This window comes from Zalophus californianus, chromosome 5 (assembly GCF_009762305.2).
Source record: "Zalophus californianus isolate mZalCal1 chromosome 5, mZalCal1.pri.v2, whole genome shotgun sequence".
NCBI classification, from domain to species: domain Eukaryota; kingdom Metazoa; phylum Chordata; class Mammalia; order Carnivora; family Otariidae; genus Zalophus; species Zalophus californianus.
The window spans coordinates 35,510,704-35,538,420 of NC_045599.1; the positions used below are offsets into that span (position 1 = coordinate 35,510,704).

The 27,717-nt window shown below is 41.8% G+C and overlaps 1 protein-coding gene across 10 annotated transcripts in view; it reads left to right on the forward strand.

Moving 5' to 3' along the window:
• The window catches only part of ARHGAP26 (Rho GTPase activating protein 26), a 449,937-nt gene that overhangs the window by 246,780 nt on the left and 175,440 nt on the right, over nt 1–27,717 (forward strand). For all 10 annotated transcript variants that reach the window (XM_035727446.1, XM_035727450.1, XM_035727448.1 and 7 more), the window contains exons 13-14: nt 14,382–14,447; nt 19,017–19,091. In XM_035727446.1, the coding sequence (XP_035583339.1) occupies nt 14,382–14,447; nt 19,017–19,091 (141 nt within the window). The remainder of the gene's footprint in view (nt 1–14,381; nt 14,448–19,016; nt 19,092–27,717) is intronic.

The window sequence follows — 27,717 nt, forward strand, 5'->3', positions numbered from 1 at the left end:
TTCTCAAAGTGGGGTACGCACACTACTAGTGGGATCTCAGATCATTTTAAGTCGTACCAGACACATTTTAAATTACCATTTAGATTTATATATTTATTTTCATGTGTATTGGGGAAAAACACATGAACATGTAAACCCCCTGGTTTTCTAAATGTTATTGCTTAGCACAGTGGTCCTCCTTTTCAGTAGAGCCAGATAGTAAGTATATTCAGTTTTGCAGTATTATTTAACTCTCAATATTGTAGTGTGAAAGCAGCTGTAGACAATACGAAAACAAATGCGTGTTTGCTAATAAAACTTTATTTATAAATCAGGCAATGGCAAATCTGGCCCACAGACTCTAGGAGTTTGTCATTTCTTAGACTACGTTTTTTTTTTTAAGATTTTATTTAGTTACTTGAGAGAGAGACTGAGAGCACAAGTGGGGGTAAGGGCAGAGGGAGAAGGAGAGAATCTCAAGCTGACACCATGCTGAGCACAGAGACCAATGAGGGGCTTGATCCCGTGGCCCTGAGGTTATTACCTGAGCCAGAATTAAGAGTTGGACGCTTAACTGACTGAACCACCCAGGTGTCCCCTTAGACTACTTTTTAAAAAACTTACCCTTGTATTAAGCTATTTAAGATGGGATAAAGTTATGACGGGCAGCATGAAAGTGGTATGTCCATGGTTGACATTAGTGGAAATGCTGTTCACAACAACCAAGTTCATAAATGAGCGTTAGTCTTTAAGAAGTCCAGGTAGGGGGCGCCTGGGTGACTCAGTCAGTTAAGCAGCTGCCTTCGGCTCAGGTCGTGATCCCAGGGTCCTGGGATCGAGCCCCACATCGGGCTCCCTGCTGAGCAGGGAGCCTGCTTCTCCCCTGCCTGCCGTTCCCCCTGCTTGTGCTTGCTCTCTGTCTCTCTCTCTCGTTCTGTGTCAAATAAATTAATAAAAAATATTTAAAAAAAAAAAGAAGTCCAGGTAGCATAGTCAAGAACTAGTGGAGCTGACGTTCAAACCAGAGTCTGCTTGATTGCCAAGGTTACTCCCCACTTCCTTCCTCCACTTCTCGATATGTATGAAGTCTTTCCTCTGTTTTGCCATCCTGTCATTATGTGACCAACACACTGGAGCTGGAAGGCCTTTCATCAACACCTAACCTTCTCGGCTCTTTGCTATTGAGGGGCCATCCCATATTGCTTCTCAGTGAGCCTCCTCGTTAGAACTATCAGTGGCTCCTCACATGCTCTGCAAGATGCTGAGAGGCAGTGTGTGTGTGTGTCCGTGATGCTGCAGCTTCCCAGGCACAGAACTGTAACATGGCCCACTGCCCTTCTGCAGGCATTGGACAACACAACCAAAGCTGCTTGGTTCCTATTACACATATCCATCCTTCTCTAGGCCATCATTCAGTCACATTCCCTGATCGTGCTGTATCCAGGCTTTTCTTGACCAGTAGAGGAGCTGGGAGAGCACCATTACCTTGCTTGTTGTTCTGCCTCTGATTTATACATTCCCTTCATCTCTGGGCCTCAGCTACCCTTGATCTGTAAAACAGAAAAAGAGATTTAGTCTTAAAGATAGTAGGGGAAGGTTTCATGGGATCATATGGGTCACTATTTTGAAAAGGGTTTAAAGCCATCAGACATTACTAAAAGTCCAACATTCTCATGAAAGCAACAGAGGACAGAAAAGAGGATTTTCTTTCCTTTTGCTTCCAGTCACCTTCGGCCTTTTGCTCTTAGAACACCCACAGTTGAGAGGCAAGAAAAGGCAGCCACTGGTAACCAGGATCCTTGTGGGATCAGAGCCATCCAGTGGCTGCCAGGTCTCCACTGGTCGGTGGCTTATAAATAGAACATTTCCCTTTTTAAACCTGAGAAGGATGGGCAGCATTAGTGGGTATGGCGGCCTGACCTCCTGAGTGCTGGCCCATGAGGCAGTCAGCTGAGTACACCTTCCCCTTCAGCTTTCCATCCACACCTTCCAGGCCAGGCCTGATAGGAGACAAGCACTGGCTCTCCCTTACCTGAATTCCTTCCAGCCCACCACCCCCACTCCTCTGGGCCCTTTTGCTTTCTCCTTTCCCCTCCCTCCAATGCTAAGGCAGGTTTCTGTGGCTACCACTTTTATCTTCTGAGCCAGGGGCAGGCAAGATGGTATAATTCTAGCTCTCCCAAATGCTGATTTTCTGCACTTTGCTTTGCATTATGACTTGTGTGTGCAACATGGTGAATGTGGCCCACATGGAACTGAAATTATTTTCAGTTGTGCTATAATGCCCTAGCTTGAGAATAACCCTGGCTGAGGGGTTGGGGGCTAGCAAGAGAGAAAGGGGAAGGGACAGCTTGTTTTCTCAGAGATTTTTATTATTTTTTTAGTTTTTTAAAGATTTTATTTATTTGACAGAGAGAGAGCACAAGCAGGGGGAGTGGCAGGCAGAGGCAGAGGGAGAAGCAGGCTCCCTGCAGAGCAGGGGGAGCCCGACGTGGGACTCGATCCCAGGACCCTGGGATCATGACCTGAGCCGAAGGCAGTTGGTTAACCAACTGAGCCACTCAGGTGCCCTCAGAGATTTTTATTATATGGGATCTCAGCCATTTTGTTTGGTGAGACCCTATCCCTCAAGGACATGACTGGTAATGGTGTTCCTCCGGCTAGCCTAGATAATCAGAAGCCTTTCTCTTTGTCCTAAGTGACACTTACCAAACCATCCTCTCTCCCAGCCAACTTTAGAATGACAGATGCAGCTATGGTGTGACTTTGCTGTGGCCTAATATCCCTCCTTAGAAGTGTAGGCTCTGTACCAACAGCAGACCACGGCCTGGGCAGGTGTGAACCACCCCTTGGCATTCTGGTTTGGGCTTCAGCCAAGCAGCAGTGATCAGGTCTCTGGTTGCATCTTTAAGTTCTAAAGTCCAGTGCAAGGAGTTGTTGAGGCAGAGACTGAAAGATTTTCCTCAAGGCTCTTGATCAATGTTTATTGAGCACATACTTAATTACTGGGTAGTGTGCTCAGGATTTGATATATGTTATGTTGTTTGCTCCTTATAAGAACCCTGTGAGGTAGATGGTATTATAGACCCCATTTACAGATGAGAAAACCGAATCCTCCTTCTCAGTACATACTTGTGATCTCTCAGGGTCTTTCCTTCCCACCCTGATCAGAGTGTTCAGAGTGTACAAGATTGAGCGGAGGCTATCAAGGCCTCTTGCCCACAGTGGGGATAAATGTTGAGTAGTGGTTGGGAGAGTAGGCTCTGCAATATTATTACATACATGGGTTGGAATCCCAGCCTCCTGACTAACTGGGTGTGTGACCTTGGGAAATTAATTTCCCCAGGCCTCAGGTTTTGTTTTTGTTTTTGTTTTATTTTTTAATTTGTGATATCAGTATAGCTTTAGTACCTACATCATTGGTTTTTTGGATGGATTAAATGGGATTAGGATGGAAAGCTTTAGCTCAGTGGTGCCTGGTATTCTAAGCAGTCATTAAATGTTATTATTTGCTGTTGTTGTTATCAATAATATCATTACCCCAAACCAGAGGCTATTCATATAAAAGCATGAAAGTAGACAGTTTGCTTACAGTTCCTCAGAGTGCCTTCACAGACATTGCCTTGCTGATTTTCATAGCACCTGATCTGTGCAAATGAGAAGGGTTAGAGAGGCGAAGTATGCCCATCTTCCACAACCAGTTGGCGGTGACTATAGCCACACATGTCAATGTTAGGCCTCTGATTATGAACGTCCTCCCCTTTCTTGCCCTTTGCTGCCTCAGTTTGTTGTGACCAAAAAGTACTTGAACCATTCCTAGGGCAGATCAAAGTGAGAAGACAGGTAGGTAGGTAAAGGCAGGAAAAGGGTCTAGGTGGGCAGAAGACATTGGTTCTCTGCTTGAAACACTTCCTCTTTCATAAAGCTGGTGACGATTTGTTTTGGTTGAGAAATCAGTGCACAACCACCCATGCCTCAGGACAGAAAGGAATTGAGGCCTGTGGACTGTAATTCCTTCTCCGGACGTCCAGACCCTTGTCTAGGAGACAGGTGGTCCTGATGAAGCTGGTTGGCATTACCACGGGGTGCATTAGGCATTGCTCTTTCACTGCTGTCCTGATTGGGAATTTTAAGGTGGACTGGGAGACTGCAGTTGTCAAAACCCACAAGGAAACGGTCCACTGCGAGCCGGTCTGCCGCCCTCAGCCTGTACTATACAAGAACCCAGACTCTGCCACTTTGGCTGCGGTGTCTTGCTGAGAACTGGAATGCTCTTTACAGGTATCTTAGAACCTCTCTTGACTCAGCTGAGAGCTGGTAGGTTTATTCCAGGCCAGGCAGGGATTTCATCTCTTTCCTGTTACCTAGGTTACTTTGTTTACTCTATGTCCCTCTTGGCTTATTTTTTTTTCTTGTGTGTCCCCAGAAACCATGAAAAAGAAGATAGGTGCCTTTATATCTGGTAGGCTAGGGAAAAAAAAAAAAGTTCTGATGTGCTGTATTCATGCTGGAGGTGAGGGGATGAATGAGATCCGGGTCAGAGCTATTCGTCTCATGCTTCTCACGACAGCGCCCCTGAACTCTAGAAGGTACCGGTGTGTTCAGCCAGCTGCTCAGCATTTGAGGCTCCTGGAGTGTGGGGACTTTTTTTACCTATTGGTTTCTGGTGTCTCAGCAGGTGAAAATGTGGATTGTATTTGTTGCTTCATCTGGGAGATATTTATTGATGCTATAGTAATGAACAAGGCAGATAAAGTCCCTGCTCTCATGGAGTTATACTAGTGAGAGAAACTGACAGACAGCAAGTAAACAGAAGTATACTTTCAGGTGGAGAGAGGGGCTGGGAAGAAATAAGAGCAAAGGGATAGGGAATAACAAGGCAAGGGGAGCCATTCCAAAAACCTGAAGCAGGGAGGCCTCTCTGAAGAGGTTACATTTGAGCAGAAACCTGAACAAATGGAGGAAGTGAGGATGTCAGGAGCTGGCAGAGGAAGCCTGGAAGTGCAGGGAATAAACCAGCTGTGTTCAAGGCATATCAGGAAGGACGATGGTGACTGGACTGGAGAAGGCCAGAGTGAGAGTGGTCAGGTGGGCTGGGACTAGACCATGTGAGGCCATGGTCAGGAGGTAAGCTTGTGTTCTAAGTGTCATAAAAGTCCCTGGAGAGTTGTGATCAGGCAAGTGACATATGAGCCAATGTGTATTTTTAAAAGATGTCTCTGGCTCCTGGTGGAGAATAAGCTGTATGGGGTGAAAGGAGAAGCAGTTGGGAGGCTAGTGATTGGGGCCATACAGGCAAAAGATGATGGTGGCTTGGATCAAAGTATTAGCAGTGGAGATGGTGAGAAGCATCTGGGTTCTGGATGTGTTTTTAACTGGTGCCTGACGGGGCTGGTTAATGGATTGGAGAGGGAGAGAAAGCAAGGAATCCAGGATGACTGTACTGAAGTAGGAAATCTTGCTGGTAGTATATGGTACCTTCCCATCTTGTCCTTCCAGCCAGGATCAGTGTAGTGCCTGGCTGGGGACAATAGTTCCCAAACCCGTGGGAGGGTGCCCACAATCTGCTTGGCAAAAAGCATGCTCCTCTTTCTCTTGTCTACTAGTTTTGAGATCTCCACCTGGAGTAGAAAGGGAAGAATCCAGAAAACATGATTCCCCAGCACCTCCTCCCTCCCCTTGCCCCGTCCCTGTCTGACTGGTGGTGTGAACTTGAGTAGGAGTGGATGAGGGATGAGGGATGAGCTCTGGAATCAGACTGAGTGAGTTATAATCCTGGTTCTACCACTCATTAAGGCCAAAGTCTTACCAGAATTTCCTCAGCCTCATCGGAGTTGGGAGTTCCTGTCTACATAATAGAGATGATGACGGATGAGGACATGGTGTGTTTAAGTGCTTAGCCCAGATCAGTGCAGTTTGTTCAGCAAGCGTTAGCTACTGCTGTCATTGTTACCACTTAACATTGTGAGCCTGGCTTTTCTCATCATAAAGACTTATCAGATACAGTGGGAAAATCAATTAAGCTATAGTATTTTAATATATTCTATACACAGTAATGTCTTACTGAGCTCATTAGTGGGGAAATGTAGCAAGAAGTTATAAGTAAGAACAGTAACAGTATTTACCCCATGGGATTATTGTAGGGTAATATGAACTTGGGTATGAAAAATGTTTTATCTACATCTGAAAATAATGATGTACTATATGTTGGCTAATTGAATTTAATTAAAATAAAATAGGGGTGCCTGGGTGGCTCAGTCATTAAGCTTCTGCCTTCAGCTCAGGTCATGATCCCAGGGTCCTGGGATCGAGCCCCGCATTGGGCTCCCTGCTCCATGGGAAGCCTGATTTTCGCTCTTCTGCTGCCCCCCTGCTCATGTTCCTGCTCTTACTATCTCTCTCTCTGTGCCAAATAAATAAATAAAATCTTTCAAAAAAATAGAAAATGTTTTATCAACTGGAAAGTTTGATTCAAATGTTGCTAATATTGCTAATGACCATTTATTGAAATACCAAATAAGTCAGTATACATTTCCTTTGACCCTTGCAACACCTAGGTGAGTTCTCCCCACTCTATAGAAGAGGAAGGTAAGTGTCAGAGGTGAAGCACCTCTCCTATGATCATACCAGTCAGAGGTGGCAGAGACCAGAATTTAATCCAGGTCTGTCTGGCTTGAAAGTTTATCATTCTCTTTCCAGTACATACCACTTCTGTTTGTGTGACTTCAGTTAATATTAAAGTTAGTTCACACTCCCTGAATGTATAAAGCTGAGGAGCAGAGTATAGGACAGAGTAGAACAGGGTACGGGGTCTTGGGGAGCTGAACTGAGATTAAAAACTGGCTGTTGGTAATCCCCAAAATAGGGAATTCACACCTGAATAATTAAGAAGCAATTGGCCAACTTCCCAGCGCCACTGGAAGTTTTTAAGAGTTGCCACCATGAAGATTGTTTCCCAGGGGCCACAGCCACGAAGGCCTGGCAACTCTGGGTCTTCACATGATTAGGAGAAAGGACGTGAGCCCCTCCGAGTGTGTGAGCCAGTTGGAAATACCAAATCTATTCTCCAGATGGATTTGGTATTTAATTCAATGTGGGTGTTTCTCTTCATGGCTTTTAATAGTGTTGAAATTGATTAAATTCAGAATGAGCGAGGTAAGCCAGACTTTAAAGAGCAAAGCACATCGGGAAATTGAGTAAATTTCTGAGGTGAGAACATGCCTCTGGAGATGTCCATGAAATGGTGGTCTGCTCATAGTCATTCCAGACAATCTCCTGTATCCATCCACATTAAAACTGGGGCAGTAACTTCCTTTACCTTTCGGTTCTCTTATTTTTATGCAAACATCCAGCACTTCCAGCAAATTCCATTTCTCCTGTAAAAAACTTGAAAGATTTTTTTTGATCAAAGGAAAGTTGAGTAAGATTCATGGGGAAAGGTTTTTAGGCTAGGAAAAACCTGTTGAATACCACCTTTAAGAAAATGGGTAATGTGTTCTAATGTGTGTTGAAACTAAAGCAGGAGATTAGTTCCTCTCTTTTGGAAAAGGATTTGTCTTCTGAGCTCTGTTAGAATTCCCAGGATGCGTGTATGGGGTAACTTCGGGGTGTATCCCAGAGAGTTGTTTTCACATGCTATATGTCCATCAGTCAACCTGTGATATGGAAAGGTCCCTTCCATTCAGAATTAGTGATTTGGCCACTTATTGCCAAATTTCTTGATGTTTTGAGTACTAAAGACTGGTGTAGGGCAAGAGCAGGTCAGTGATTTTTAGTAAAGGGGCTCCTGGACCTGCAGAATGAGGTCTCTCGTGTAGCACACAGTTCTAGGGGAGAATGCTCTTATTTTCTGGGGCTTTCCTTGACCTCAGGCCTGTCTGATTGTATAGATGGCCTAGATAGTATGATATGGAAAGAACCCCCATACCTTCCGCTTTCACCAGCCACAGCTTCATGTCCACATACAGTTTGGTGATGATAATGCCTTGATGGAAAAGCAAAGGATTTCTATAAGTGTCCAGGAAAACCAGAACTTGGTTTTATCTTCTCTGTTTCATGTCTTGGCTGGCACACCTTTTGTTTTTCCCTTCTTTTTAACTTATTCTTGGGGCTGTATTGCTAGGTGGTGATACCTCTTTGTATTGATACAGGAAGAAAGTAGGTAGGTCAGGCCACTCATATCTTTATTTAACATTTATATCTTCCCAAAAGATGAAAAATCTAGGCACTAGAGCTTAAATAACTCATCTTCTTTCTTAGGGTTTATAACAATTGGAATTTGAAAGGTCGTTTTTACTACACCACATATCCCCTTAGTGACCCTCCCCATCATACGTAATGGTCAACATAGTAGTGAAAGGCAGAGATGGAGTATTGAATAAAACAATGAGTAAAGATATATATGTATCATTGCTTTCATGAATGCAAATCTGGTTTGGTAGGCAACATCACAGAAATAAATGTAAACTTGCAATTATGTTACATACTCTGAAGAAGAAGTTGATAGTGCTATATCCAAGTTTCAGTGAGGACGTGAACCAGGTGGAGAGATCAGGAGGGCATTTTTGAGGAATTGACACTTGAGGGGAGACCTGAGGATTTGCAGTTGCTTTGGCCAGGGGGCTTCCAAGTGAAATCCACAGTATGTGCAAAGGCTGGAGAGAAAGTGTGGTCAGTTGGATGCTCTGAAAGCCACTATGGTAGGATGCTTAGGTCTGGAGGGGTAGTGTGAGATGAGGCAGGCTGGACTAGACCATGCAGGGTTATGGGAAACCTGTGAAGGATTTGGGTTATCTTCCTGAGAAGAGTGGGGTGCCATTGAGAGATTTTAAACAGGGAGGGCACGCGGTCTGGTTTCGTCCAGGTCACGGGGGCTGCAATGTGGAAGATAGACTGGAGGAGCCATAGGACATATGAGGACACCAGTTAGGTGGTCATCTCAGCAGTCCTGGTAACAGACGACGGAGGCCAGGACCAGGATGGTGGTGGTGAAGATGGAGAGAACTAGACGAAATTGAGGGACCTGGTGATAATTTGGATATGCAGGTAAGAAAGAGGGGAAGTGCGAAAGGTTTTGTACCACCTACACACTTCATTTTCTTTTAAGGTGGAAAGGGCCAGGGAAAACATCCCAGGTGAGGTAGCATTTGGTGCAAGAAGCTGCAGAGCATGTCTCTCCATCTAGCCACCTCTTTTTAGGCAAGCCTCCTCTTTTAAGGCAAGAACATCATTGGATTGAGCCTTATATACTATGTTGTTGTTTCAAGACCTTTGCAGTAAAACTGTTTGTTCCTGCATTTAACTTGCCTCTCTGCTCTTGGAGTTCGTACCCTAGGCATAATACCCGGTGGTCTGCCAAGCATCCTCTTCCCTCTTCTGCCCTAAGATCCTCCGAGCTGACTGAACATCAACCCAACTCTCGGTGTTTTTGTGTTCTCCATAGAACTTTGAGAAAATAGGCGTGTGTGACCTTCTTCTAAAAGGAGACAAACAAGGCTTTGAAAGTTGAAATGAAAATTAAGACGGTGATAGATTTCTAACTTGGCAGGTTAACCTGGGTATTTGGTGTGAGCTCTGTTGACAGTCATCATATGAAAGCTGTTTGGGCTGCCTGGTGCAGAATCCTGGGCAGAGTTGAAGTTGAGGCTGAGGGAGGAAGAGAAGCCATTTCGGGCCTTAGCTGCAAGACAGTGGATGGCAGGCCTAGGAGCTACAGGTCCTGCAACAACTCATTGCAAGTCAAATTAAGGGAATAATGCAAGCCTAGTAGATATTTAATGAGAGATTATTCCTGGAGATTATAAGGATAGAGAAATTGCAAATAAATCCCTGACCTTTTCTGAGCCTTGGCCCAGTAAAAGAGCTGAATCACCTGCTTCAGGGGATTAAGGACAGCCGCTTCCATCTGGCAGTCTGCTCAGACTTTTTCTGTCATTAACAAACTCTGTTCAGTGGTGATCATGTTCTAAACCTTTTAGTGGGATCTTGCTTTTCAGCAGAGGCGATCTCAATTAACTTAGATTATGTACCTGCTGGGCAGAGATCAGAACTAATGATCTCTAGTTATGTATGCACTGTAATAGCTATTACATTAGTAGTACTCTGTGCGTGTTAAATAATAAAGCAGTTGTTAATCATTAGTAACCTAATCGTGACATCAGCAGGGAATTCAAGTTCAGAATAGAAGTCAAACTTCATGTGTATGCGTGTGTGTGAGCACGCACACGCACATGCGTGTGTGTACATGCGTGCTTGTGGGTGGCATAGCCTTAGAGACACAGGGACAAACAGGGATGTCCCAGGGCAGCAGGCAATGTAATAATTGTACCGGTTTCAGTTTAGAGACTTAGAGCAATGATTGTGAAACTCTATATCATGAGTTCCTTGTTGGGAACTGTTGTTTGATATGAATTTCATTTCTTAATACAGTGTTATCTGCCTACAAAACTGTAATAATTATCATCAGAATGCTACTTGAACAACTAGAGGTTGACAGTGAGTTACCTTGAACTCCCTTTGACTTGGTAATATGTAAATGTGTTATACTTTTGAACTCAAGACGACTAATATATACTAATACTATGTTACATGTGTAATGTGTAAGGCCTTTGTGTGTAATGTCTGTGTAAGATTTATTTCAAGAAAAGGAGTTAGCAGGTTTAAAACAAATGAAAGAACTTAATAATGTTGGGAAAACCAACGGAGAATTGCTAAGAGATTTGGGGAGGGGGGCAGTTTGCTTTGTTAATTTCTAAAAGAAGTAATGGTAATTAGTGTAGGTTAGTAGAATTTGATTTTTTCTGGATATACTTGGAAGGTTCCATTGCATTCTTTTCCATTAGCTATTACTTACCTAGGAAAGGATCTTGCTTCTTGCATTCAAGGACTCACTTGGCCTTGCAGGTCTATCTCTAGCTCTGTCCTTACTTCTGCTAGTTATGCCGATGGCTTTATGAGCAGGTATCTTTTGGTTACTGGCATTGTCACTGTCAGCTGCCAGGTTATTTCAACCTTCCAAAACTTTTGCCACTGTTTATGGGGTAAAGGAAGCAAAATACTTTTTGTCCAAGATAGATATTGATCAATGTGTAGAACAAGATCATGCCGCAAACGTACTCTTAAAGCATCCAAGCTTGGAATCAGTCTCAGCAGTGCTCCAGAGGATGGTGCAAAATGGTGGTTCTTTTCCTCCTGAACTTTTTCAGCTATCATCCCTGTGCATAAATTCCGTTGATCACCTCTCAAAAGAAGAACTAAAAGGCTTCAACTGACTATTGAATCATAGTTATGAACGTTTTGGAAACCTCCTAAAGAACAAAAACTAGTTTCCCTTCTGACAAATAGTTTCCAGTAGGCTCTGTTCTGATTACTGTATAAAGGAATGAATATCCTCCCCTGCACATGAAAAGATGCCCCACATCATTAGTCACTAGGGAAATGCAAATCAAAACCACAATGAGATACCACTTCACGCCCACTAAGAAAGCTATAATAAAAAAGACAATAACAGATATCAGCGAGGATGCGGAGAAGTTGGAACCCTCATACATCGCTGGTGGTAAGGCACAATGGTGCACTGCTTTAGAAAGTAGTTTGGCAGTTCCTCAAAACGTTCAGCACACAGTTACCATGTAATACAGCTATTCCACTTGTAGGTATAAACTGAAGTGAAAATATATGTCCACACAAAGACTTGCACAGAGATGTTCCTAGCAGCATTTCATAACCAGAAAGTAGAAACAACAGTGAATGGACAAATTACATGTGATATATCCAGACAATAGAATATAGTCATAAAAGGGAATTATGTATTGATGCTGCAACATACATGACTCTAGGAAACATTATACCAAGTGAAAGAAGCTAGACGTAAAAGACCTTGTATTATATGATTCCGTTTATATTACTTGCCTAGAATGGGCAAATCTATAGAGACAGAAAACAGATGACTGATTTTTAGGAACTGATAGAAGGCAGGAAATAGGGTGTGACTGCTAACGTGTATGAAGTTTTATGTGGAAGAGAATGAAAATGTTATGGAATCAAATAATGGTGCCTGATTCATAACTTTGTAAGTATACTAGAAACCAATGAATTTTGAGCTTTAAATGGGTGAATGTTATGGTATGTGAATTATATCTCAATAAAACTCTTATTTTAAATAATCTTTGCCTAGATTTTAACAGGTGTTTAGCCTGTGTATCACTGTTTGTTATTAAATTTGGGAAAAGTCTATGGCATGAGTTGATTGAGTTTCATTTGGAAGACTGATTTCAATCTGACTTGGCAGCTTTGAGTCAGAAAGCTCTGTACTGCATGATTTGCAGAGTAAATACTTGGTTTATACTAGAAAAAGCATGAGAGTAAGTTAGTAGACTCCTTACAACTTTAAGAGAGTAAGAGCGGTGGTTTGTATAGCAGGTAGTCTCCAGGAAGAGAAATACTGTTTTCCTCCTTCTCTGGTACTTTACTGACTATCCTAGAGACCAAATGTGTTTAAAATAAGTATCAGTAAATGAAAAGTATGTCGGTAAGAATAAGAGTTATTTTATTTCCTTTGAGAAGAGAATTTTTAATAAATCATTCCTTTTTAGTTTGAGGAATGCAGTGATTTTCTTAAGGATCTTTATCTTCATTGGATGTAAGTTCACTTGTATACATAAAGAATTAGAGCAAGGTGCACCCCCATGTTTATTGAAACAATATTTATAGTAGCCAAATTATGGAGGCAGCCAAGTGTCCATTGATAGAGGAATGGGTAAAGATGTGGCGCATATGTGTGTGTGTATATATATATATATATATATATATGTATGTATGTATGTATATATATATGCATGCGTACATACATACAATGGAATATTATTTGGCCATTAAAAAGGGAATGAAATCTTGACATTTACAGGAACGTGGATGGAACTAGAGAGTATAATGCTAAGGCATATAAGTCAGAGAAAGACAAATAGCATATGGTTTCACTCATGTGGAATTTAAGAAACATAGCAAAAGAGCAAAGGAAAGAAAAGGAAAGACAAACCAAAAAAACAAGCTCATAACTATAGAGAACACGTTGATGGTTACCAAAGGGGAGGTGGGTGGGGGGATGGGTTGAATAGGTGATGGGGATTAAGGAGTGCACTTGTGATGAGCACTAGCTAATGTGTGGAAGTGTTGAATCACTACATTGTACACCTGAAACTAATATCATACTATATGTTAACTACACCGGAATTAAAATTAAAAACTTAAAAAAATTTTTTTGAGAAAGGTTCTGTTTGGATTAGATCAAAGAATGAGTTCAATAGTTCTCATATTTTACAAGTTTATTTCTTGCCCAGGATGATGACAAATTGTTTAAAAATACTTCCCTTCCTACTTTCTACCATTCTCTTCTCCTCTGTGATCCATGAATTTATAGAATGTCTTGCCCTGATGTCCCAAGGTACTCAAAAGGTGAACCCATTCTTAACAGTTACCATCCACATCTTCTCACTGGGTAATCCAAACATGGAGATGAATCTTGGTGGGTTCCCAGCCTCACTGCCAGGTTGGAAGTTGGTTCTGAGCTGTGGAAAAGGTTGCTGCTATTTGATTGTTAATTTTCTGAGTCACATTAGTGGGGTTTGTAGCAGGTGGAAAACTCTTACTACTTGCTGACAGATCGCACACAGGATGGCTCTACTGCCTTGTGCTTATTCATCAGGTAACTTCTTTGTTCTAGGCTGCTTTTATTTTCCTTTAGGTCACTTTTCCTTTTGCCATTTTTTCCTTCTTTTCTAATCACCTGAGCAGGATTCGACTTCTCTCTTTAATTCAAGGTCATATTTAAGGCAGTTAGGTCTTCACAGGCTCTGAGTGAGTCTCCCACCTATTAGCTCTGCAGCTTTGATCAAGCCATTTAGCTTTGCCAAATCTCAGTTGTTTCATCTATAATATGGAGCTAATGCTAGTATCAGCCTAGCGGATTTACGAGGATTAACTGAGATAATCTGTGTAAAGCATTTATCTAACATTTATTGTGCCACTTAATTTATGCTTTTTGAGGGAGGCCAGGAAGCAGTTAGTCCAATAGTTCCTGACAATAACAGAACAAGTGATTTAAAGGATGCCTACTTATTCCTTTGGCAAAGCGCATATCACTATGCTGCAGTGTCCTCAACTGTAAATAGAGGATAACTTTGCTGAGTGACCATGAGAATTAAATGAGATAATATAAACAAAGCACTTAGAAGTGGACCTGGCATATGGTAATCTCTCAGTGAATGCCTGCTGATTTTTTTTTTTTTTTGATCATTTTTATCTGTGGCCAAACCATGGGACTGATTGATCCTGGGTCTGTCAGACCTTGTCTGAGGTTGGTATGCATGGCCAGCAACTTGACTGCCCCTCTCTTCCTCTTTCAGCTGCACAGTTGGACAGCATTGGCTTCAGCATAATCAGGAAATGCATCCACGCTGTGGAAACCAGAGGTAAAGTCGTTCAACAGATGACATTGTTCTCAGTGAAGGTCACACATCTGGTGAGGTGTCAGACCTGCTACCTGTTTCCCGATTTTAAGTGACTCATTAACTCCCCAAGTGCCATTATTAGTGTGTTTCTACAGGTTGTGTTGCTCTGAAGCAGGGGCCCTCAATCGATTTGGTGTCATCAACCTCTTTGGCTGATTAGTAGAATGTTTTAAAGACATACGTGTCAAATACATAGGATAATAAGGAGTCTAGTTACTGGAATTCAGTTAAAATATTGGAAGACCTAGTTGTGATGTAATAGTATATGTGTTTCTTTGTTACCACTTTAAATAATAAGTAATAGACACAGGTCTGATAACTGGCATAATTTGGAAATGCAGTTGACCCTTGAATAATGTGGAAGTTCGGGGTGCCGACCCCCTACCCTCCCGTGCAGTTGAAAATCTGCATATAATTTTTGATTCCCCCACAAACAACTACTAACAGCTTTCTGTTGACCAGAAGACTTACCAATAACATAGGCAATTAATTAATACATATTTTATCTGTAACATGTATTATATACTGTAATACTACAATAAAGTAAGCTAGAGAAAAGAAAATATTAAAAGATCATAAAGCACATTGATTGTACTGTAGTGTGTTTATTGAAAAAAAATCCATGTGTAAGTAGACCTGTGTATTTCAAACCTGTGTTGATCAAGGGTCAGCTGTCCTGATATTTCAAGATGTCTATAAAAGTCGCAGTGTGTTATGAAAATAACTGATTTCTGAGCAAGTCACAGGTATTGCTAACACTGTGATTTATTGCTTATATCATAATGGAAGGAAATGTTTAAATTCAGTGACAGGGTCATGAAAGTAAAGGCGTAATTGTTTTCCTGCCTAAGTTCATTGACACTCTGAATTCTCTAGTGCACTCCTGGGGTCTGTGGATGCCAGGTTAAGAACCGTGCTATGAAAAGCCAGTCCCTGGTGACTATCCAGGTGGGTAGAAGGGGTCAGGCCCCTGGTTTCCTGTAGCAGTGCTGTAGCCAGGCCCTGCCTCTTGGACATTGACCCTTCCTGGGGCTGTGGGAGCAGGACTTGAAGAATCAGGGAAGCTAATTCATCCCAGTGGTCTCCTTCCCATCCTTCGATGTCGACCCAAAGGAGAGTCTCAGTTCTGGCAGTTGGGAGCTTTGAGTACTCTGATCTATGATACTCCTGAGAAAAGCTGTTAACTAACTTTGCTGTGAATTTGGTTTGAACCATTGTTAAAGATGTGAGTCTTACTATTCCACAGCCTCTCAACCCATTAGTCTTTTTCACTTGATTGAAAGAAGTTTTATCTTTTAAAGCAGGATCCGTAACTAGTAAGAGTTCTATTATAATTATTACATTATAAGTATAAAATATAAATATCTTTATAAAGTATAAAGCATTGAGTAAAGGGGATGAAAAAAATCTTAACTGTATGAGCCACTCCTCCTACCCAGTCAGAAAGTGTTCTTTCCAAAGTAGTTATTTGAATGTGTTCTAAGATTTTTTAAATGTTTGCTTATTTCTGCTATACCTTCCTTCAATAAAGAGTTAAGGCAGCTTGCAAAGAGAAGTGAAATACAGCCAGAGAATATAAAGTAGAAATAGGTGAGATTTCTGGGAATTGATCTGGAGGAAATAAGGACACAGGCAGGTTGAGCCACAAAGCTGTTTACACAATGATGTTAAAGTAAAAAACAGAAACTGGTCAAATGTTTCAAAAACTGGTTGAATCACTAGTTGTACATCCATGCGGTAAAAAGCCGTGAATCGCTAAAACTGCAGGGAAATACATTTATTGACATGCCAAGCTTTCCTTATTACATATTAAGTGAAAAATGAAAGTTACGGAACAGCCTGCACAGTATGAATGCATTCTGGGGGTGGTGGGGGGAAAGGGAGATCCATATATGTTCAGGTACCATCATGTCGTCAGCGGGGCTCCCCACTCTTCTTACTGTCTTCCTTTGGTTTATCTACTTGCCTTAATGGCAATTTCTGAATTTTCAAACTGTTACTAAGGCAGTTTTTCAACAGGTGTTTTAATTTTCTGTTCATTCTAAGAGAAAAGAATTAGGAATAAGAGGTACAGGGTTAACAAAAGTAGAGGCATAATAAAAAGGCCGCCAAAAGTAAGTTCAAAACAAAAAATCCCCTCCCCTCCACTGTGAAATTCATCCACTTGCCTGAGGTGGGCCACCTCTTTGAGTTCTCAGCAGCCAAACCAATAGGGAAATGTAATCATTTAAAACGCTTCACAGAGGGCGCCTGGGTGGCTCAGTTGGTTAAGCGACTGCCTTCGGCTCAGGTCATGATCCTGGAGTCCTGGAATCGAGTCCCGCATCGGGCTCCCTGCTCAGCAGGGAGTCTGCTTCTCCCTCTGACCCTCTTCCCTCTCGTGCTCTCTATCTCTCATTCTCTCTCTCTCGAATAAATAAATAAAATCTTTAAAAAAAAAAAAAAAACGCTTCACAGAGCCTGTGATAAACGCAGACCAGTGGCTCAGGAGGACAGCTTTTTATGATATAAAGCCAGAAAATATACATAATAAGTAGTAGAGGAAGAACAAGGTCACCATCGATTTGGTGTCCTAGCCTCTGCCTCTTTCTCCCCTCCTGCTCTAAAATAAAGATGAGAATGGTATGTTCTCACTTGTAAGAAAGTTTTCATTTGACACAAAAAGGAAAAGAGGACAGTGTGAGTTAAATGCCATTTTAGCATAAATACTTGAAAGAAGTGATTATTTTCCTACTGGAATGCATGTATGTATATAATTGTTTGTGGTGACCAGAGGTGAACAGACATCCCATATTTTCTGGAGTTCGTTAATCATCGTCTAGCAGGAGACAGGGTTGTATCCAGTTCCAGGAAAGGTCAAGGACAGAAGTAGAGACACTTGAGAAGGGACAAGCCCTTTAAGCCACCACGTTACTGAGTAATGGTTCTGCCGTTAAGTAGCTTGGGGCCCATTCCTTAGTTTTAGATCACAGTCTCCTAGCCGCTGAGCCATGCAGGCTGATGTACGTGCTTTTACAGGTCTTTTTTAGCTATAAAATCCTATCATTCTAGACCACTTCTTTTTATTCCTTAATTCTACATGGGCCTGGTTGGAGACACTGTAGAATCAGCCTTTTCCCAAATTTCTTCCAGGAAATTTTGTTTTGGTCTCAAAGTAGTGGCCCTGAAGAAGTATAACTCAGTGTTTTATTCATTGTGTCATGTATTGTATACTGACCTAAGTACGGGGCCTATAATGGTAAAGAAGACAGAATCACTGTACATAGAGTTTATGTCATAGTTGTGGGGAGAATGACAAACAAGAAACCAAAAAAGAAAGATAATTTCACGTATTGTTACTTGCTACAAAGAAAAGAGGGTAGGGGACCAGCCAGTAGTGTTGGTCATGGGATGCTTTAGGTTGAAGAGGTTGCATTTCTGTTGAGACCTGAATGATAAAAAGATCTGGGAGAAGCATGTTCCAGGTGGAGGAAACAGCTGTGCAGAGGCTGTGATTTGGGTGCGCAAGCTTGATGTGTGGGAGAAACAGGAAGACCAGTGTAGCTGGAGCAGAGTGAAAGTGGTTGATGATGCAGAAGTGGGCCTGTGCTTAATCCTGCAGGGCCTTGTGGGCCACAGTAAATTTTGATTATGGTCTAAATGCCATGGGAAGCCATTGGAAAGTTTTGAGTAGAGAGAGGATTTGAACTGATACATACTTCAAGAAGTTCGTTTTGGATACTGGTTGGAAAAGGGACATCAGGGGAATAAGATGGGAAGCAGGCGACCAGTTAGTTGAAAGGTGTGGGGTATGATGGGCCTAGGGCTAAACAGAAAAATCACTTCTTCAGTCACTTGGTCTAAATGGTCCCCTTTTGTAAATGGTATAGCGGTGATCCAATCCTTGCACTCAAATGAACAAAGCACTGAGGTGGCTTAGTTTTGGTTCTTTGGGAGTTTTTAGGTAATCCCCTTCTAGTTCAACTGCACATTTACTTGGGTTGAATGAAGGTAATTCTCCTTTTTCTTCATAAAGAATGTTCACATGACAAATAAATGGATTTCCTAATTTCTCAGTCTTGGTGAACATTGTCCAAAATTAAAAATGCTCTCACACCTCTGTATTTTTATTCTGTATTTGAAAATAGATTATAAAGCATTTTTTCTTTTCTACAGCATGAAATTTCTATCACATCAGTTTTGGCTTTTTAAATTTAAAAATTGGTTAAATGTAGCATATTTAAAAGTATATATTTGGCATCTTTCAAAACTCTTCAGATGCTGCGTTTGGCAAGAGAAGAGGAAGGTTTCTTTCCCCTCTGTTGACTGAACTGAACTAACACAAGGGCTGAAGTGTGCAGCACACCCGTGAAATCCTAGACAGCTGCACCAAATCCCACTCCTTCGCTAAGAGCAGAGTTGAGTGACAGGGGACTTTAATTAGAATGGGTTTTAGAAGGACCGAGAAAATGAAAAAGTGCATATGGCTGGGTTGGCTTAACTTGTGTTCTGACATGCCTCTAATTAAATCATCACTGTTTCTCTTCTCAGGGATCAATGAGCAAGGGCTCTACCGAATCGTGGGGGTCAATTCCAGAGTGCAGAAGCTACTCAGTGTCCTGATGGGTGAGTGCAGCAGTGGCTGTGCCAGGCAGGTCCCAGTGGGCTCAAGGGGGCACCTCTGAAAAGTTACTGGTTCCATGAATATGAACAGCCTCTTGGGAAGGAATTGGGTGTCCAAGAGGGAACACCCAGAAATCAGCTGCCCCACTCACCAGTTGTTAGGGCTGTAGGCATTACTGGAAGAGATACTTAGTGGGACTGGACAAAACAAACAAAAAAAATGGCAGGGCCAAAGCACCACACCCTGTGTTTGTAGACTCAGCCACTGCCAGTCCAAGTGGCGTGCAGTCACTCATGTGACCACCACACCCTACTCTGTCGTTTATAGCTTATGACTCCACTGTCGTCTTTGGAGACAGGCATTTAGTGGGGCACACCCAATGCCCAAGGAAGGGCATCCTTCTAGCCTGCAAAGCACCTCAGATCTTATGTTCCCTGTTACCAAAAAGGTGTCACGTGACTGCCAGATAACATGTATATAAGCAGATAATTCTTGTGATCCTCTTTGCATCTAGATTTCTACCTAGACTCTGGCATTTGAGGAGCAGAACCTCCCTTACAGCTAGCTGACATAAATACAAAACCACTATCTCCAAATGTGTAGTGTTTGAATCAAAACCCCATGCGTCAATGAGCCAATTTGCTTAGGCAGCAGATTTCCTATATTTTTAGATGTGAATGCAGCCAGCTTCAGTGAGTCACATGGATTTAAATGGCAAACAGATCAGATTTCACGTATCAGTGGCTGTTACTCATCCCCATGGAAGCCCAGCCGGGCACTTGTAGAGATGGACTATCACTTAGGGTCCCTGCTCATTGTCTGGGCAGGGATACTTCTCTTGTTAATATTTGTCTTTTTTTTTTGCCATCCAGTTTCTGAACATAGTTTTCGTATGTAAAGAAATCTCCTCTCTCATGTTGTCCAGAATGACTCTTACCTGTCCCTTTTTCTAGAGAGCTCGTTGCTTCTTGTTGGCAAAACCCTATTCTGTTGCCAGTTACAGTAAGATATTTTGTTTGAAAGTATGATTATTTGTGAGGTCTTCTTGCACTGAGAATCTGGTTCTTGGTTCAGATTTGCAGTGTGGCTAGTTTTTGTTTTGTTTCTGTTTTTATGTTCAGTTAGCCACTGTATAGTACATCATTAGTTTTTGATGTAGTGTTCAGTGATTCATTAATTAGGTATAACACCCAGTGCTCATCACAACACGTGCCCTCCTTAATACCCATCACCCTGTTACCCCCTCCCCCACCCCCCTCCCCTCTGAAACCCTCGGTTTGTTTCCCAGGGTCCATAGTCTCTCATGGTTTGTCTCCCTCTCTGATTTCTCTCCCTTCAGATCTCCCTCCCTTCCCCTATGGTCCTCTGTGCTATTGCTTATGTTCCACATGTGAGTGAAACCATATGATAATTGTCTTTCTCTGCTTGATTTACTTCACTTAGCATAATCTACTTTTATTTTGAGATAATTTTACATTTATATGCAGTTCTAAGAAATAAAACAGAGTTATATGTACCTTTACCCACTGTCCTCCAATAGTAACATCTTGCTACACTGTAGTAAGATGTCACCACCGGGATATTAATACAGTCAAGATTCAGGACAGTGTCATCACTACAAGGATGCCTTGCGATGCCCTCTTATGGCTCCATCCATCTGCTTAACCTCTCACCTACTTCCCTTACCCCTGCCGACTCTTGATCTCTTGCGCATTTCTTTAATTTTGTCATTTCAAGATTATCTCAGGGGAATCATATGTAATCTTTTTAGATTCGCCTTTTTTTTCATTCAGCATAATTCCCTTGAGATATTTTCTAGTTGTTGTATCAATACTTTGTTCTTTTTTATTGCTGAGTAGTATTGCATTGTATTGATATACACAGTTTGTTTAACCATTCACCTGTTGGGGGACATCTGGGTTTTTTCCAGTATGGGTAAATTAGGAATAAAGCTGCTGTAAATAGTTCTGTACAGGTTTTAAATGTGAACATAAATTTGTTTCTCTGGGATAACTGCCCATAAGTTTGATTACTGGGTTGTACAGTGACATGGTGAATTTTTGAGAAATTGTAATGTAAAGAAGAATTAAGATTCTAACAGGTATCAACCCTCAGTCTTTCATTTCTGATCCGAGTTGCAAACGTGTGGAGTGTGTGCTTCTTATAGCAGATTGTCAGGTGCTAGAGCTGAAACTTCAGAAAGATTCAGTCCTTGTCTGCAGAGTCTGATAGGGGGAAATATACATGCATGAGAATCGTGATGTAAAATATGATACTGGCACCTATTACAAGCCATATTTGGAAGATTGAGTATTGAAGGAAAGAATAGGAGAATAATTCAGATTAAGGAAATGAGCAGTAAGTAGCATGAAGGGCAGAAGCTAGGGTCAGTGGTGGCTATAGTAGAGGGTACTAACTTAATATTATTTTAATATTTGAAAGTGCTTGAGGCTGGATCAGGAGAGTTAAAACTGAAATGCTAAGATGGTCCCTTTTGTCAAAGAACTTGAATATTGTGCTAAGAAGTTTGTGAGAGTTTTATTTCCTACAGGAAAAAAAAAGACTCTATTAAAGGTTTTTAAGTAGTGGGGCACCTGAGTGGCGCAGTTGGTTAAGTTTCTGACTCTTGATTCGGCTCAGACCATGATCTCAGGGCTGTGAGATTGAGCCCTGTGTCATGCCCAGCATGAAACCTACTTAAGATTCTCTCTGTCCCTCTCCCTCTGCCCCTTGCCACCCCCAAAAAAGTATCTAAGTAGTGATGCTGTATGTGTGAGGGCTCTTTTGCACACACAGTGTCAAGAAGACAATTCAGAACACTTTAAAGGAAAAATAAAAGGCATTAATTTGCTCACACAACTGCTCAGTCCAAGATGGCAGAAGCATAGCAGGATGTGGTGGCTCCAATGACCTCTTTACCTTTGCTGGAGTCTTTCCCACTCCTTTCTTCTGGCTTCTCATTATCTGTGATCTCTGCTTGTCTTTATATCAGCTGTTTTCTTTGTGGGAATGTCCCACGTTGTTCAGCCTCAGCGGTTTGTGAATCTTACATCACTGAGTAGAGAGTATCTTTCTTTTTTCTTTTTTTTTTTAAGATTTTATTTGACAGAGAGCAGGAGAGCATAAGCAGTGGGAGCGGCAGAGGGGGAGGGAGAAGCAGGTCCCCCATCAACCTGGGAGCTTAATGTGGGGCTCGATCCCAGGACCCTGGGATCATGACCTGAGTCAAAGGCAGTCGCTTAACCAACTGAGCTACCCAGTTGACCTGAGAGTATCTTTCTTTACAGTTCATGGAGGACTTTGATTGGTCAGCATGGGGCCATTCACATGAGTCATTTCTCAGTCTCAGGGCAGTCACATGACCTACAGCAGATGGATCTGGATGGCCTTGATCCCTTGCTTATCTCTGGTGATATTGGGAGGTGTGGCAAAGTGGAATAGGGAGGGGGTTAGTCCATAGAAGCCTGTGGACTGAGCAGAATTATTAAAAGAATGTTGGAGAATGCTTTCCTGAAATAATGGCTGCTGGGTAGATTTAAAAAAAAAAGAAAGTATGTCCAACACAGGTTTAACAAGATCAGACTGTAGTCTTAGGAGGGTAGTACTGGCAGCAATGGGGAGCCTGTATTTGATATGGAGAGACACAGAGGAAGAAGATAGTTGCAATAATTAAGCAGCATATAGCCGAACGAGGGCTGGACCAAGTAGATGCTCTGATATTAGGGAAAAAAGGCTCAAAATGAACAACAGGACTTTGTAACCTACTGGATATGGGACAAAGAGATTTCAAAGATGACAGATTATTATGTAAGGTGATACTAGTGAAAAGAAATAGGACATTTTGGATGGGTTTGCCAGAAAAAAGAACCAGTTTAGCTCAGTTGTGCTAAGCAAAGAGTGGTGTGAAAGGATCTTGTTTTTATCACTTCTCTTAGTGGCTCTCAAACAAAATATTTGTCCTGTTCTCTTCCTCAGTTTTCCTGGGGGCAGACAAAATAATCATGAATATCTGAGAAATGTCATGAAAAACTAATAACCAGCAGCTGAAAGTCACAAGGCCAGCTGCCTCTACCAGGAGAATGTTACAGATAGACTAGAATCCAAACTGAGGCTCAATCAGAGCTGAAAGATGACCACAGTGCAAGATCTTATCAGAAATGGAGAATGGGGAGAGGGCGGAGCAAGATGGCGGAGAAGCAGGAGACCTGGATTTCCTCTGGTCCCAGGAATTCAGCTAGATAGGGATCAAACCATTCTGAACACCTACGAACTCAACAGGAGATCGAAGAAAAGAATAGTAACAACTCTCTGAACAGAAAAGCGACCACTTTCTGGAGGGTAGGACGTGGGGAGAAGTGAATCCGAGGCAGTATTCGGGAGGATAGACGGCAGGGGAGGGGGCCTCCGTCCACCACTTCTGGCAACTGATAGAGCTGCAGAGCACAAAATGAGAACTTTTAGAAGTTGGCTCCGCTGAGGGACGTTGCTCCAGTGGCTAAGCGGGGGGTGGAACCCTCTCTGGGACAGTGTGGTCTCAGGACCCTCGGGGTCACAGAAAGACCGGGGGTGCCTGAGTATGGCAGAGTTCCCAGGTATTGGAGCAGGGAAGCTGGCTGCAGAGACCTAGCCGAGGCGCAGGCTCTCAGCTCAGGGTTGCCATAAACCATAATCCACGGCACAGTCAGGCCACTGCTCCTCCAGCAGGGACCCAACAAGCGGCAGATCCAGGGAGACTCCCCTTTCTCCCCCAGGAGGAGTGTGCGGGAGCGCACCGCAGGGATCTGCTGGTTTGGAGACTCCACACAGGGTTGTGCGCCAGAGATAGAAACACTGGGTCACAGGCCAGGTGAACACAGAGTGCAGCCGGAGACTGGGGAGATGGGAGTGACTGCTTTTCTCTGGGGGTGCACTGAGGAGTGGGGCCCCCGAGTTCTCGACTCCTCTGGGGCGGAGATTGGGAGGCCACCATTTTCACTCTCATCCTCCAAAGCCCATCGGAAAGCTTTCAGGGAACAAAAGTTCCCGAGAGCAAACCTGAGCAGATGACTTAGCCTGGACCCGGCAAGGGCGGGGCAATTCCGCCTCCAGCAAAGACATTTGGGAACCACGGCAACAGGCCCCTCCCCCAGAAGATCAGCAAGAACCGCCAGCCAAGACCAAGTTTACTGATCAATGAGAACGGCAGAACTCCAGCGCTAGGGGAATACTGCACATAGAATTCATGGCTTTTTTACCATGATTCTTTAGTCTTTCAAAGTTATTTTTTTTTTAACTGTCTTTTTTTTTTTTTAATTTTCCTTTTTCCCTTTTTCAACCAACATCTTATCAATCCCTTTTTTAAAAAACATTTTTATTTTTCATTTTTAGAGTCATATTCTATCCCTTCATAGTAGTTACCCTTATTTTTGGCATATATATATATAAGTTGTTCTCTCTTCAAAATTTTGAGATACAGTTTCTTCTAACAGATCAAAATATACCCTAAATCTCTACCGTATTGCTTTGTTCTAGTCTCCTGCCTGATCACATTCGCTACCTTTTTTTTTCTTTTTTTTTTTTAAATCCTCTTCTTTCTTTTTTCAAACAACTTCTTATCAATTCCTTTTATAAAATCTTTTATAATTTTCATCTTTACAGTCATATTCTATCCCTTCATCATATTAACCCTTATTTTTGTACATATATAAGTTTTTCTTTCTTTAAAATTTTGGAAGGCACTTTCTTCTAACAGACCAAAATACGCCCAAAATCTAGTTTGTGGCACTGATCTATGCACTAGTCTGATCATATTTGATCATATTCTGTTTTTTTGTTTAGTTTTCTTCTGTTTTTCTTTGTTTTTATCTTTTTTTCTTTATTTTTCCTTCTTTTTTCTTTCTTTCCCTTTCTTTTCCCCCAGTTTCAGGTCTTTTATGATTTGTTTAGAGTATATTTTCTGGGGACGTTGGTGCCCTGTTAGCATTTTGTTCTCTCATTCATCTATTCTCCTCTGGACAAAATGACAAGACAGAAAAAATCACCTCAACAAAAAGAACAAGAGGCAGTACCAACTGCCAGGGACCTACTCAATACGGACATTAGTACGATGTTGGACCTAGAGTTCAGAATCATGATTTTAAAGATACTAGCTGGGCTTGAAAACAGTGTGGAAGTTATTAGAGAAACCCTTTCTGGAGAAATAAAAGAACTAAAATCTAACCAAGTTGAAATCAAAAAGGCTATTAATGAGGTGCAATCAAAAATAGGCGCTCTAACTGCTAGGATAAATGAGGCAGAAGAGAGAATCAGCGATATAGAAGACCAAATGATGGAAAATAAAGAAGCTGAGAAAAAGAGAGAGAAACAACTACTGGATCATGAGGACAGAATTCGAGAGATTAGTGATACTATAAGACGGAACAACATTAGAATAATTGGGATCCCAGAAGAAGAAGAAAGACAGAGAGGGGCCAAAGGTATATTGGAGCAAATAATAGCAGAGAACTTCCCTAATTTGGGAAAGGAAACAGCCATCAAAATCCAGAAGGCACAGAGAACACCTCTCAAAATCAATAAAAATATTGACATCTAATAGTAAAACTTACGAGTCTCAGAGACAAAGAGAAATCCTGAAAGCAGCTCAGGAGAAGAGATATGTAACCTACAATGGTAGAAACATTAGATTGGCAACAGACCTATCCACAAAGACCTGGCAGGCCAGAAAGGACTGACATGATATATTCAGAGCACTAAATGAGAAAAATATGCAGCCAAGAATGCTGTGTCCAGCTAGGCTGTCATTGAAAATAGAAGGAGAGATAAAAAGCTTCCAGGACAAACAAAAACTAAAGGAATTTGCAAACACAAAACCAGCTCTACAAGAAATACTGAAAGGGGTCCTCTAAGCAAAGAGAGAGCCTGAAAGCAACATAGACCAGAAAGGAACACAGACAATATACAGTAACAATCACCTTATAGACAATACAATGGTACTAAATTCATATCTATCAATAGTTACCCTGAATATAAATGGGCCAAATGCCCCAATCAAAAGACATAGGCTATCAGATTGGATAAAAAAACAAGACCCATCGATATGCTGTCTGCAAGAGACTCATTTTAGACCCAAAGACACCCCCAGATTGAAAGTGAGGGGGTGGAAAACCATTTACCATGCTAATGGACACCAAAAGAGAGCTGGGGTGGCAATCCTTATATCAGACAAATTAGATTTTAAAACAAAGACTGTAATAAGAGATGAGGAAGGACACTCTATCCTACTTAAAGGGTCTATCCAACAAGAAGATCTAACAATTGTAAATACCTATGCCCCTAACATGGGAGCAGCCAATTATATAAGGCAATTAAATAACAAAAGCAAAGAAACACATTGACAACAATACAATAATAGTGGGGGACTTTAACACCCCCCTGACTGAGATGGACAGATCATCTAAGCAAAAGATCAACAAGGAAATAAAGACTTTAAATGACATACTGGACCAAATGGACTTCACAGATATATTCAGAACATTCTGTCCCAAAACAACAGAATACGCACTCTTCTCTAGTGCCCATGGAACATTCTCCAGAATAGATCACATCCTAGGTCACAAATCAGGTCTCAATCGGTACCAAAAGATTGGGATTATTTCCTGCATATTTTCAGACCAGAGTGCTTTGAAACTAGAACGCAATCACAAGAGGAAAGTCAGAAAGAACTCATATACATGGAGGCTAAAGAGCATCCTACTAAAGAATGAATGGGTCAACCAGGAAATTAAAGAAAAATTAAAGAAATTCATGGAAACCCATGAAAATGAAAATAACAACTGTTCAAAATCTTTGGGATACAGCAAAGGCAGTCCTGAGAGGAAAGTATATAGCAATACAAGCCTTTCTCAAGAAACAAGAAAGGTCTCAAGTACACAACCTAACCCTACACCTAAAGGAGCTGGAGAAAGAACAGCAAATAAAGCCTAAACCCAGCAGGAGAAGAGAAATAATCAAGATCAGAGCAGAAATCAATGGAATAGAAACCAAAAGAACAGTAGAATAGATCAACAAAACTAGGAGCTGGTTCTTTGAAAGAATTAACAAGATTGATAAACCCCTGGCCAGACTTATCAAAAAGAAAAGAGAAATGACCCAAATCAACAAAATCATGAATGAAAGAGGAGAGATCACAACCAACACCAAAGAAATACAAACAATTATAAGAACATATTATGAGCAGCTATATGCCAGCAAAATAGATAATCCGGAAGCAGTGGGTGCATTCCTAGAGATGTATCAACTGCCAAAACTGAACCAGGAAGAAATAGAAAACCTGAAGAGACCTATAACCACTAAGGAATTGAAGCAGTCGTCAGAAGTCTCCCAACAAACAAAAGCCCAGGGCCAGATGGCTTCCCAGGGGAATTCTACCAGACATTTAAAGAAGAATTAATACCTGTTCTTCTGAAACTGTTCCAATAATAGAAATGGAAGGAAAACTTCCAAACTCGTTTTATGAGGCCACCATTACCTTGATCCGAAAACCAGACAAAGACCCCATCAAAAAGGAGAATTACAGACCAATATCCTTGATGAACATGGATGCAAAAATTCTCACCAAAATACTAGCCAATAGGATCCAACAGTACATTA